The following is a 12,500-nucleotide window of genomic DNA, read 5'->3' as shown; positions in this document are numbered from 1 at the left end:
CGAATCATTCAACAACGACATGAGGGAGAGCAACCAGCCCCCCAAACACATCAAGAAGCCCAAAAGCTGGATCCCAGTCGACATGATCAAACCCACACACAACTACACCAGCGGACTGATTCAACACTGATCCGAGCTCGTCCCAGGGTGAGAGTGTGTGTGAGTGTGTCAGTGTGTTATAGTTTCATGATCAGAGTCATAAAACCATAAACTCGGGTCCCTCCTATATTGCTTCTACTAGATAACACCATGAAGACAAAGGAAGTCAATATAGGAAGTGACATGTGACTTAAGAGAGAAACGTTTGAGTTTGACCCCTAAAATGAATAAGGCCTCTGACCTTTCATAAGGTGACACTGGTGTGTGTGTGTGTGTGTGTGTATAATAGGGTCAAACTAAACACACAGAAACCCTGTGATTCTGAATGAACTATATTTTAATAACCTGGACACATTTCGTATAGAGTAGCTAGAAAAGACTAGAACTGAAAGTTTATCAAGAACGTTTAAGAGGCCGGCCAACAGATCCGGTATTACTTCATTTCCGTATTATTTATATATACTATTATAGTATTTATTCATATTTTGTATTAATATTAATGTCAGGTCATATTTTAGTAAGTGTACCGTTGCCATTTTTCTTTTGAATATTTTTATCTAGTATTAATTTATAAATTTTATTTCAGCTTTAGTTTTAACTTTAAGAACCTTTTTTAGGTTGTAATATTTGAGGTTAAAGAGCTTTTGTTAGGTTTAAAACATTAGAACCTTTTTATATGGTTATAACTTTTTAGTTTTAAGAACTTTTTGTTAGGTTTAAGAACCTTAGAACTTTTTTATGTTTAAGTATTTCATGAATTAATATATATTTTTATTTTTTTATTTTAGCTTTAATTTAATAATTGAAATTTTTTTGAATAGTTACCAATAACACTATATATTTATATTAACAAATTCCTTTAAGTAAATTCCCCGTCCTAAAACATATAATATCCTAGATTTTTCATATTGACAAAATGTAATATTGCATTGATCTGTGTAGCCTAATTCATTCTCTTATGATGTTTTGTTTTATTTTATTTTATTTGTTTTCTTCTCACTGTTAATGTCTGTAACCTTTCATTTTCAATTAAAATAAAATAAAATAAAAAATTCCCCTTCCTCCATTAGAACTTCCTGCGGAAGTGTGTGTGTGTGTGTGTGGCCGAATCAAATTACAACAAGTGAATTGAAAACAAGCCAGTTCTTAAGTTCTTGAGTTTTACCCAACAGTCTTCAGTTAAACTGCACACAAGCACGTCTATAGAAAACCATATTTGCAATATTCTAAAGGAAAGGTGTGTGTGAGTGTTTTATGAGTTTTTATGACTAGTTTAACCTGGTTTTGTCACAGGATTGAGTCATAGCGTTGCACTAAACCCGTATCGCTGAAACCAACATCAGTGTGATGTAACGCGAGCGAAGGCCACATCAGTGCTGCGTCTCAATTCACCTACTCATACTACACCTTAGTTGAGGACATTTATCATTTCATTTTATATTTAACAATAATATTACAACATTATTTTCATGTTATCTCTGTAAAGCTGCTTTGAAACTATCTGTATTGTAAAAAGCGCTATATAAATAAAGGTGACTTGACTTGACTAAAAGTAGTATGTACAAAATTTTTTTTTAAAAGAAAAAGTAGATGCTTTTGAATGTGTAACAGAAGAGTACACAAACTTTGGGACAAACTAACACGTCATACAATTGTGTCTTTAAAGGTGCAGTGTGTCATTTTTAGCAGCATCTAGTGGTGAGGTTACGAATTGCAACCAACAAAAGTTACGGTGGCCGACAAGACATTCTTATTCGCTGAACTAAGCTTGCTTCCTTGCTTCATTATTCAAGGTCTTTATACACCACGGAAAACATAGTTATGGATCTTATATTGCATTTCTGTCAATAGATCCTCAGAAATATTACACAATGCACCTTTAACGGTTGCTCTCTGTCGCATCCTATAACAGTAAACTGGCCTGCCAATCATCTTGTCACAGTAAACTGGCCTGTCAATCAACTTGTCAAAGATAAAATCCACCACATTTAATTTAATTTCCTACCGTATCAAATGTAGAAGCACGTTGATCTGCAGTCTTTCATGCAGAGACTCTACTCATATTAATGCATTTAAGGGGAGGGGTGGTGATGGCGCAGTGGATAAGACACATGCCTTTGGTGTTAGAGATCCGGGTTCGAATCCAATGTGCGACACCAATGTGTCCCTGAGCAAGACACTTAACCCCTAGTTGCTCCAGAGGCGTGCGACCTCTGACATATATAGCAATTGTAAGTCGCTTTGGATAAAAGCGTCAGCTAAATGAATAAATCTAAAATGTAAATGTATTTAAAAGTTAATGGCCAAACAGATCGTTTTAAAAGTCCACATTGTTATTGCGGATGAAATATAACACGGATAACATTAAATCAATATTTTTTTTATCAGGTTAAACTTTGATTAGTCACTCAAAACTTTATCTAAACCTCTCACCATCTGTCATCCATATCTGCCATTTTGTAGTTTTTACACTTTTAGCTTGTGTTTGTAGTTCCTCCAAAGCGCATTGGGTTGTCGAAAATCCACTGGATTACTTTTCAACATATTATGCTTTGGGACAGACTTACTCTAATCTCACACACTGTTTAGGATGGATAGTAAGGGCATTGAGACGCAGGGTTAGGCTCAATCCCAATTCACCCCTTGCCCCTACCCCTTGTTTTCAAGTGTACCCCTTGGCCCTTAAAACAGAGTAACAAGGGCGAAGGGGTTTAAACATTCCCCTACGAAATGGAACAATCCTTCATGAACCCGATACGTCATCAATCGTCGATGATCGCTCTGACGTTACGGAAGCGACGAGTTTTTACAGGATTTCTCCATGACAACGACTGACAATGAGCGCCGCTGCTCTTACCTCTGAGGAAACATGATGATTATAACAATCCTTCCTCGAAATGTATGTCTTTTCGGTTTCGGAAAGGTCATTTATTATACAATTTTTTTTCATTCAAATGACCATATTATTATTATAAGAGTAAATAAAGTGCATGGTGGTGTCATCTGGGGCTAAATTTAAATGTTTAACCGTTGATTCTCGCTGGTGATTCGCAATGCATTCTGGGAACTTTTTCGTAGCCCACCGTTCGGAGTGTGCCTCTGAAAAATCTCAGTTTCGAGGGCTATGTAGCTCTACCCCTCTATCACAACAAGAATCGGGACACCCTACCCCTAGACGTGAACGCGCAAAACGGAGGGGTAGGTCAAGGGGTGATTTGGGATTGGCCCTTAGTCTCACCTGGAAGGCCCAGGATGGTCTTGAACCTCTGGCAGTGAATGGCCCCGAGAGAGTTAGACGCACACGACATCCACAGTCCTTCAAAATACGAGCTGGAGGTCAAAACCGCTTCTGCGTGACTGCCTCTCTTCCACACCGCTGAGTTCGTGCAACTGGACTCCAGACACCAGCCGACGAGGCCCAGAAACAGTCCTATCAGCTGAAAGGCCATTGATGCCATCCTGAAACAGAGGAAGACCATATCAACTCAATTCATGTTTATTTGCATAGCGCTTTTCACAATACACATCATTTCAAAGCAGCTTTACAGAAAATGCATTAGTCCACATTATAATTTAGAGTCTGTTATCAGAGGAAACTGTCGAAGTTATGTATTTATGAAATGTAAATATACAAAATCACAGTTAGCGAAAAGGTATTGATTTAAACAATGTCATAATTGAATGCAGAAACAATGAGCTCATTGAAGTAATGAATACTTGTTCGTTGACAAATGATTATGATATTTGGAAAAATGCAGCATTGGTTCATGTTGATTCAGAGTTTGCGTCATCTGAAGTCTTTGTAAACTAACTCAGTTTAAGCATGTGTACACTCTTAAAATTAAGGTTCTTCAATGGATAGGTTCAGCAAAAAAAGAATTTGGGCTATATAGGGCTCTTGATGCTTCTTCAGATCAGTATATTGGTCTCTGGGATCTTTGAAACACCAGAATACAGATTTGGAAACCTTCTTTCAAGGAAAGACCACAGGATACAAATTCTAACGATATATATCAACATACTTCCTCAACCTTTTTTAGATTCTAAGTTTTTACGTTAAATAACTTTTTTGTCTAGTTTAAGAAACTTATAACCTTTTTTAGGTTCTAAGATTTTAGGTTAAAGAACTTTTTGTTGGGTTTAAGAAACTTAGAACTGTTTTTAGGTTCTAAGATTTTAGGTTAAATAACTTTTTGTTGGGTTTAAGAAACTTAGAACCGTTTTTAGGTTCTAAGATTTTAGGTTAAATAACTTTTTGTTGGTTTAAGAAACTTAGAACCGTTTTTAGGTTCTTAGATTTTAGGTTAAAGAACTTTTTGTTGGGTTGTAGAAACTTATAACCGTTTTTAAGTTCCAAGATTTTGGGTTAAATAACTTTTTGTTGGGTTTAAGAAACTTAGAACCATTTTTAGGCTCTAAGTTTTTACGTTAAATAACTTTTGTTAAGTTTAAGAAACTTAGAGCCGTTTTTAGGTTCTAAGCTTTTACGTTCTACGTTTTTACGTTAAATAACTTTTTGTTGGGTTTAAGAAACTTAGAACCGTTTTTAGGTTCTAAGTTTTTACGTTAAATAACTTTTTGTTGGGTTAAAGAAACTTGGAACTGTTTTTAGGTTCTAAGATTTTAGGTGAATAACTTTTTGTTGGGTTTAAGAAACTTAGAACCGTCTTTAGGTTCTAAGTTTTTACGTTAAATAACTTTTTGTTAGGTTTAAGAAATTTAGAACCGTTTTTAGGTTCTAAGTTTTTACGTTCTAAGTTTTTACATTAAATAACTTTTTGTTGGGTTTAAGAAACTTAGAACTGTTTTTAGGTTCTAAGATTATAGGTTAAATAACTTTTTTGGGGTTTAAGAAACTTAGAACCATTTTTAGGCTCTAAGTTTTTACGTTAAATAACTTTTTGTTAGGTTTAAGAAACTTAGAGCCGTTTTTAGGTTCTAAGCTTTTACGTTCTAAGTTTTTACGTTAAATAACTTTTGTTGGGTTTAAGAAACTTAGAACTGTTTTTAGGTTCTAAGATTTTAGGTGAATAACTTTTTGTTGGGTTTAAGAAACTTAGAACCGTCTTTAGGTTCTAAGTTTTTACGTTAAGTAACTTTTTTGTCTAGTTTAAGAAACTTAGAACCTTTTTTAGGTTCTAAGATTTTATGTTAAAGAACTTTTTGTTGGGTTTAAGAAACTTAGAACTGTTTTTAGGTTCTAAGATTGAAGGTTAAATAACTTTTTGTTGGGTTTAAGAAACTTAGAACCGTTTAATAGGTTCTAAGATTTTAGGTTAAATAACTTTTTGTTGGTTTAAGAAATTTAGAACCGTTTTTAGGTTCCAAGATTTTGGGTTAAATAACTTTTTGGGGTGTTTAAGAAACTTAGAACCATTTTTAGGTTCTAAGATTTTAGGTTAAATAACTTTTTGGGGGGTTTAAGAAACTTAGAACCATTTTTAGGTTCTAAGTTTTTACGTTCTAAGTTTTTACATTAAATAACTTTTTGTTGGGTTTAAGAAACTTAGAACTGTTTTTAGGTTCTAAGATTATAGGTTAAATAACTTTTTCGGGGTTTAAGAAACTTAGAACCATTTTTAGGCTCTAAGTTTTTACGTTAAATAACTTTTTGTTAGGTTTAAGAAACTAGAGCCGTTTAAGAAACTTAGAACTGTTTTTAGGTTCTAAGTTTTTACGTTAAATAACTTTTTGTTGGGTTTAAGAAACTTAGAACTGTTTTTAGGTTCTAAGATTTTAGGTGAATAACTTTTTGGTGGGTTTAAGAAACTTAGAACCGTCTTTAGGTTCTAAGTTTTTACGTTAAATAACGTTTTGTTAGGTTTAAGAAATTTAGAACCGTTTTTAGGTTCTAAGTTTTTAGGTTCTAAGTTTTTACATGAAATAACTTTTTGTTGGGTTTAAGAAACTTAGAACTGTTTTTAGGTTCTAAGATTATAGGTTAAATAACTTTTTCGGGGTTTAAGAAACTTAGAACCATTTTTAGGCTCTAAGTTTTTACGTTAAATAACTTTTTGTTGGGTTTAAGAACTTTTAACCGTTTTTAGGTTCTAAGTTTTTACGTTAAATAACTTTTTGTTGGTGAATAACTTTTTGTTGGGTTTAAGAAACTTAGAACTGTTTTTAGATTCTAAGATTTTAGGTTAATAACTTTTTGTTAGGTTTGCCTGACATTGCTGTCATCCTGAAAGAGAGGAAGATGATATTTATCAGGCACAAACTAACTCAGTTTGGACAGATAAGCATGCGTACACTCTTAAAAGGAAGCTTCTTCGATGGCTAGGTTCAGCAAAAACGTTTTTTGTGCTATATAGGGCTCTTGATGCTTCCTCATGTGTTTAAATATGCAAATGAGGCATTTTCTAATGAATCTTATAATGCATTCATTTGCATATATCTTGAGAACTGAAATCTAAACATTGGACATCAATATTCTTGTTTTATTTGTTGATATATTAGAGTTAAACAGATTTTTTTTATAGAGATATCTCTTCATTTTATCAGAAAGTACTGTCAACAGACAAAAAACAACAACATTTCACCATGTTGTTATAAATCAGGCGAATGATATATGAACAACCCCTCAGTAAATAATAGGAAAGTTTTCTGCATGCAATGGTTTTGCCTGTAGTGTCTTGCCTTAATATAAAGAAATTTGAAGTGTTACCGAAGCCCCAAACATCGATCACAATTAGATACTAACATTTCTCCAACTCTTCAACACTCTCAAAAATAAAAAGTACAAAGCTGTTACTGAGGCAGCACCCTAATGTACAAAAGCGAAAAGGTTCATCTTTGTACCTTATTTACCCCTAAATGGTACATAACAAACCTTAAAGTAGAGAAAATCGCCTTTAAAGTTGTGACCCTGGATCACAAAACCAGTCATATGGGCCAATTTTTTGAAATTAATATTTATACATCATCTGAAAACTGAATGAATAAGCTTTCCATTGATGTATAGTTTTTTAGGATAGGACAATATTGGTTGAGATACAATTATTGAAAATCTGGAATCTGAGGGTGCAAAAAAATCGAAACATTGAGAAAAGTTGTGCATTTATGTTCACGATTTTCTGCCTTCACTCACAAAAATAAATGTATTGTTGGCTATTTATGCGTGTGACTTGTGACTGATTTTGTGATCCAGGGTCACATATTAGTACTTTAAGTGTTGATATTAGTAAATTTTCAATAACGCCTCAGTTTATTTTTTTTAGTGTGAGCACTTTCCCATTTTTCAAAATGATGTGCAACACATTCATATCTAACATCTCAGTAACGTGTTTTAGGGTTTCTTGACCCATATGTTGCATATAGAACCATTTCAGCATTAAGGTTCTTCAGGTGTGATTCTAAATAGAATTTTCAATAGAATTAAAGAACTTTTAGGCATTTCTAGAGTGAGCAGTTCAGATTCAGTTCTGTTCATGACTGGTCAAACGTTGGACTTCAAACTCTTGTGAAATAAAAGCAAATCATGTGCTGCTTAACTTGTGAATTTATCTATCTAATAACATCCATACAATTAACTATTCATTCATAATAGAAGCCAGTGTTATTTTAGTATCATTAAGATACTATACTATACAGTTTTGGTGCATCAAGTTAAAATGGCTTAAAATAAGTTTAGTTTTTTTTTCTTCAGTTAAATGTTATTTCAAGCATATATACTAGAAAAATGTATGCGCTCCAAATGGATAACATTTTTTTTTGCTTCAGGTGGGTAGAGCCAAAAAATCAATTGCAAAAATAGCTTGTTTGTTTGTTTGGTTATTTCATGCAAAGAAATGTTTTAATGGTTTTAGTGTTAGTTAACTATGCTAGGAACATGTTAAGAAACACCGATACAAAGCTTTTCTAAGAAAACTTCAATTAAATTATGTTATACAGAATACTTATAGTCCATAATCATATGAAATAACCTCGTCATGGACTGATTTCACAAAGTAAAAGGTATTTATGGTCTTTATTAATTGAAAGTGACATATATACATACATACATATAACTGCTACTGATCATTATTTTAATGAAAATTAAGATTTGTACGCACCTGTTTTGCTCTCAGTGGACTACTATGTGACCTAATAAACAATAATAATTCGCTTAAGTTTCTTCTGAAATTGTGACTCTTGAACACGGTTTTCAGGCTATATGTATGACAGCAGTGATGGGGCCGAGTGTCACTGTGTTAATATTGGCTTTAGGTCAATAACCCTGAAAAATCAAACCCTCCCCAAAACAGAAAACTGGGGAAAGGGAGACAGACAGGTGACGTTCTATTGAGATGATCCTCATCTCTAGATTCAGGGTCATCCGATCCGTCTTTTTCACACACGTTTACAACAGCATCAACGGTGAACACACAACATTAGGGTTTATTCCACTCGAGTGCTGAAGAATTCAAGTAGAAAGTACACCGCAGTTGGTCAAAGTTTGTAATGTTTTTGAAAATAAGTATCTTATGCTCACCATTTATTTGATCAAAAATATAGTAAAATCAGTTTTCTATGTGAATATATGTTAAAATGTATTTTATTCCTGTGATCAAAGCTGAATTTTCAGCATCATTACTCCAGTCTTCAGTGTCACATGATCCTTCAGAAATCAGTCTAATATGATGATTTGATGATCAATAAACGTTTCTCATTATTTTCAATATTCATACATTTGTGGAAACTGTGATTCATTTTATTTTTCCAGATTCTTTGATGAATAGAAAGTTCAAAAGAACAGTTATAAATGTCATTATAAGACATTATAAATGTCTTTACTGACACTTTTGATCCATTGAATGTCCTTGCTGAATAAAAAGTATTCATTCTTTCACAAAACAAAAATAAAAATCTTACTGATCCCAGACTTTTGAACAGTAGTCTATATTATTTAATTGAATGGAAAAATGTATTAATTAGGCTTCATTTTCTTTTCGCTAAATATATTTCCATTATATTTCTTATGATAATGGATCATATTTAAACCCAAAGTCACATTTACTCACTCAAACAGTGCAATTAGTTAAATAAAAACCTGACAACAACAGAAAGAGTGACGTGTGATTCAGGGATGTGAAAGAACAGAACGATGTGACGGAAGTTATCGAGCGACAACTGGGAAACAGTGACTTCATAAAACACGAGGAAGTGGAAAACAGACGCATTGTTCATGAGCCATTATATTACCATGACTGTTATTGAACTTTGACCGATTCGAGAAAACAACACTGAAACCGTTTCTACTGTGTGTGTGTGTGTGTGTGTGTGTGTGATGATATGTATACCACAGGTGTGTGTGTGTGTTATAGAGAAACCTGGTTAATCATTCACATTTAACAGGGACCAAAGTCTCATCTGAAACACAGAAAATAAACAAAACTTAAGGAGAACATATTACACACTTACAGCAAATAAAACAAACACTCGAACCTGGTGAATTTCTAATGAAAGTGAAAATGACAGTGGAATTTTAAATAATCATTTTATTTTTTAAATGACAATTACAGACCATTTTAAACATTTAAATTTCTGTACATGGTGTTGAGTGGGCCGTTTCAATGTAATTGAAATATGCAGGACCTTAGAGCTGAGCTGTTTGCTGAAGCTCCGCCCCTTCAAGGACATTTGCAATTTCAGAAAAGTGGGTGGAGCTACCTGGATTTAAATTTAAACAGGGGGCGGGGCATAATGACATCACAGCAATACTACCGTCACTCAGTGACAACTGAAAACAGACCTCGCCCTTACAAACGCTCTCTCACGCACAGAATAAACATGCGTGTCCATTTCCCAAACTTGTTCTCCTCGTCAGGTCACCTGCTCAGTGTCTACCCAGAATGCACTGCTCTAAATCGAGCCGTTGCCGCCAGCTCCCGGTCCTCCCGTTCTGAAGTCATGCCACAACTTCACCAGCGGCTCTCGGTTCTTCCAAATAAGCTCGTGACCATAAAGTATGTACCAGCTAGAGAAATAAAAGAGACGCATTGACGTGTTAAGCACAGAGACAGAATAAACATGCTTGTCTTTGCACATTTACAAGTTAAGAGCCATCAAGTGGTCAAATAAAACACATCACTGTTTACACCTAAAATGCAACACTTTTTTTAAGGGGTCTCAGACTTAAGTACATACAAGCAATTTGCCAGTATTTCTTTTTATATTATTTATATGCTAAATAGTATCATATACTATATAGTATTAATATTTTGAATTAGCTTTTATTTTTTTATAATTTAAGTATTTTAATTTTAGTTAAAGTTTTTGGAACTTTGAAATGTGCTTTTGTCGTTTTATTTTTTATAAATATTTATTATATACATACATTTTTTTTATTTCAATTTTTAGTAATTTTAGTCAACTTTATTCTATTTCCAAGGCATTTTCAACTTATTTTTTAAATTTAATATATAAAGAGTGACTGACTGTGAATAAATCAGATCAGAATAAAGATTTAATAACTTCATAAACCAGATTAAATAACTGTATAAACCAGATCAGAATCCATATTAAAAAAATGCCATAAACCAGATCAGAATCCAGATTACATAAACCAGTTTAAAATCCAAAGGTATTGGGTAAAATACAATGTCAATGTATATTCATATTGAATTTGATCGTTATTTCAATTAATGAAAAATTTGTACCATTAATAAATAATCCAGATTAGAAACCAGACTTAATAACTGCATAAACCAGATCAAAACCCAAATTAAATAACTCCATGAACCAGATCAGAATCCAGATTAAATGAATGCATAAATAAGATCAGAATCTATATTAAAAATGGCATAAACCAGTTATGAATCAAGATCAAATAACTGGATAAACCAGATCAGAATCCAGATTAAACTGGGCATAAACCAGTTATGAAACCAGATTAAATAACTACATAAACCAATTTAAAATCCAAAGGAATTTAAAATCTGAAACTGTTGTTTATCTAATATTTCAGCTTTATTTCAAATAATGAAAACAATTTTAATAGATTTACTTAACAATAACAAAACCGCAATTTGCTTCACCGCTATAAGCGGCAGCAATAGCACCAGATAGACAGTGACGTGTTACTCACATGCCGAATAAAGCTCCACCTAAATGAGCTGCGTGATCGAAGAAACGCCACCTCAGAATCAAGCCTGTTGCATCCAAAGCCACGATGGCCTTAAGAGCCTGTGGGCAGGAGAAGATAATGAACACACACATCATTACTGAGAAATACAACTCATGCTCTTAACAAGGTTATTTTCGTAAACGAACTCTGAAACTAAGACTAAAACTATTGGTCAAAAAAACATTTTTGTAAACTGAAATAAAATAGAAATTTCAAAATTCAAATGAAACTAAACGAAACTAACAACAGATACTGAAAAACTAACTGAAATAAAATAACAATTAGCAAAAATAAATAATCGTTTTCTTAAGTAATAAAGATGTAATAGACAAAAAACATAAAATTGATCAATACAAAAATAATGTTTGAAAGGATTAATAATAGAAATAACCATAAAAGAATAATCATAATAATCATGGAAAGTGGAAGTGCTATGTTAACTCTGCTAAACTATAATTTACTAAAACTAAATGCGTAAAAAAAACCTAAACAGAAATGCGTTCACAAAATAAAAACTTAACTAAAACTAACAAACTATTAATGAAACTAACTAAAACTTAGCTGAAATTTGAAAATGATATTAATAAAAACTAATTTAAAAATGCAAAACTATAATAACCTTGGCTCTTTTATACACACACACACACACACACACACACACACACACACACACACACACACACACACACACACACACACACACACACACACACACACACACACACACTCACTCACGTTTCCGGCAGTGAAGGTGTACATTGGGAGGAAGATGATGGCCAGTTTGGCTTCAGGCATTTTGGTGCAAACAGCTGCTAGGACCGTCATGATGGCCCCGGACTGACGCAATACAACACAACAACTTGTTTACGACATGCATATGAATTCTGCTGAAGAATACTTGAAATGTTTCATCAGGAAACACACTCACCGCCCCCAGTGATGGACCAAACCGACCCATCGCTGTTTTACTCACATAACTCACAAACGTAGAAATCACACCTGAGACCATAAACATATAACATAACATATCATATTTAACATAACAAAATAATAATAATAATAATAATAATAAGACTGATTTATTTAATGCCATATCAGCATCTAAGGCTATTTTCATGGCAAAAATTCAATTACAAAAATACAAATATCATATAAATGCAATAAAACCAAGCAAACAAACACAACAAATCATATTATAATTTTTTTTTTTTTTAAATTAACATATGATAAAAATCCAAAACCTTTTCAGGCATAATCTTACTAAATATGTCCTTACGTGAAACAACTTCATAAA

At 33.1% G+C, this 12,500-nt stretch overlaps 2 protein-coding genes across 3 annotated transcripts in view; both read right to left on the bottom strand.

The window, feature by feature from the left end:
* cldn15lb (claudin 15-like b) overlaps positions 1 to 8,278 on the bottom strand; it is a 16,272-nt gene extending 7,994 nt beyond the window's left edge. Inside the window, exons 1-2 of one of the 2 annotated variants that reach the window (XM_077207302.1) lie at positions 8,154 to 8,278; positions 3,338 to 3,558 (exon numbers count right to left, since the gene is read on the bottom strand). In XM_077207302.1, the coding sequence (XP_077063417.1) occupies positions 3,338 to 3,557 (220 nt within the window). In that variant the 5' untranslated portion in view covers position 3,558; positions 8,154 to 8,278. Of the gene's footprint in view, positions 541 to 3,337; positions 3,559 to 8,153 lie in introns of those variants that run through there. The other variant, XM_077207304.1, reaches the window with a different exon arrangement.
* A 1,285-nt stretch (positions 8,279 to 9,563) lies between these two features.
* Positions 9,564 to 12,500, bottom strand: part of parlb (presenilin associated, rhomboid-like b) — a 12,043-nt gene continuing 9,106 nt past the window's right edge. Inside the window, exons 7-10 of the mRNA XM_077207198.1 lie at positions 12,135 to 12,205; positions 11,942 to 12,043; positions 11,168 to 11,265; positions 9,564 to 10,057 (exon numbers count right to left, since the gene is read on the bottom strand). Of these exons, the coding sequence (XP_077063313.1) occupies positions 9,943 to 10,057; positions 11,168 to 11,265; positions 11,942 to 12,043; positions 12,135 to 12,205 (386 nt within the window). The 3' untranslated portion in view covers positions 9,564 to 9,942. The remainder of the gene's footprint in view (positions 10,058 to 11,167; positions 11,266 to 11,941; positions 12,044 to 12,134; positions 12,206 to 12,500) is intronic.

This window comes from Siphateles boraxobius, unplaced genomic scaffold (genome assembly GCF_051911475.1).
Source record: "Siphateles boraxobius isolate OS27281-9 unplaced genomic scaffold, OSU_SipBor_1 6, whole genome shotgun sequence".
NCBI lineage: Eukaryota > Metazoa > Chordata > Actinopteri > Cypriniformes > Leuciscidae > Siphateles > Siphateles boraxobius.
Note: the sequence above shows the minus strand (reverse complement) of the source record. Positions and strands in the feature narration are given on the sequence as shown.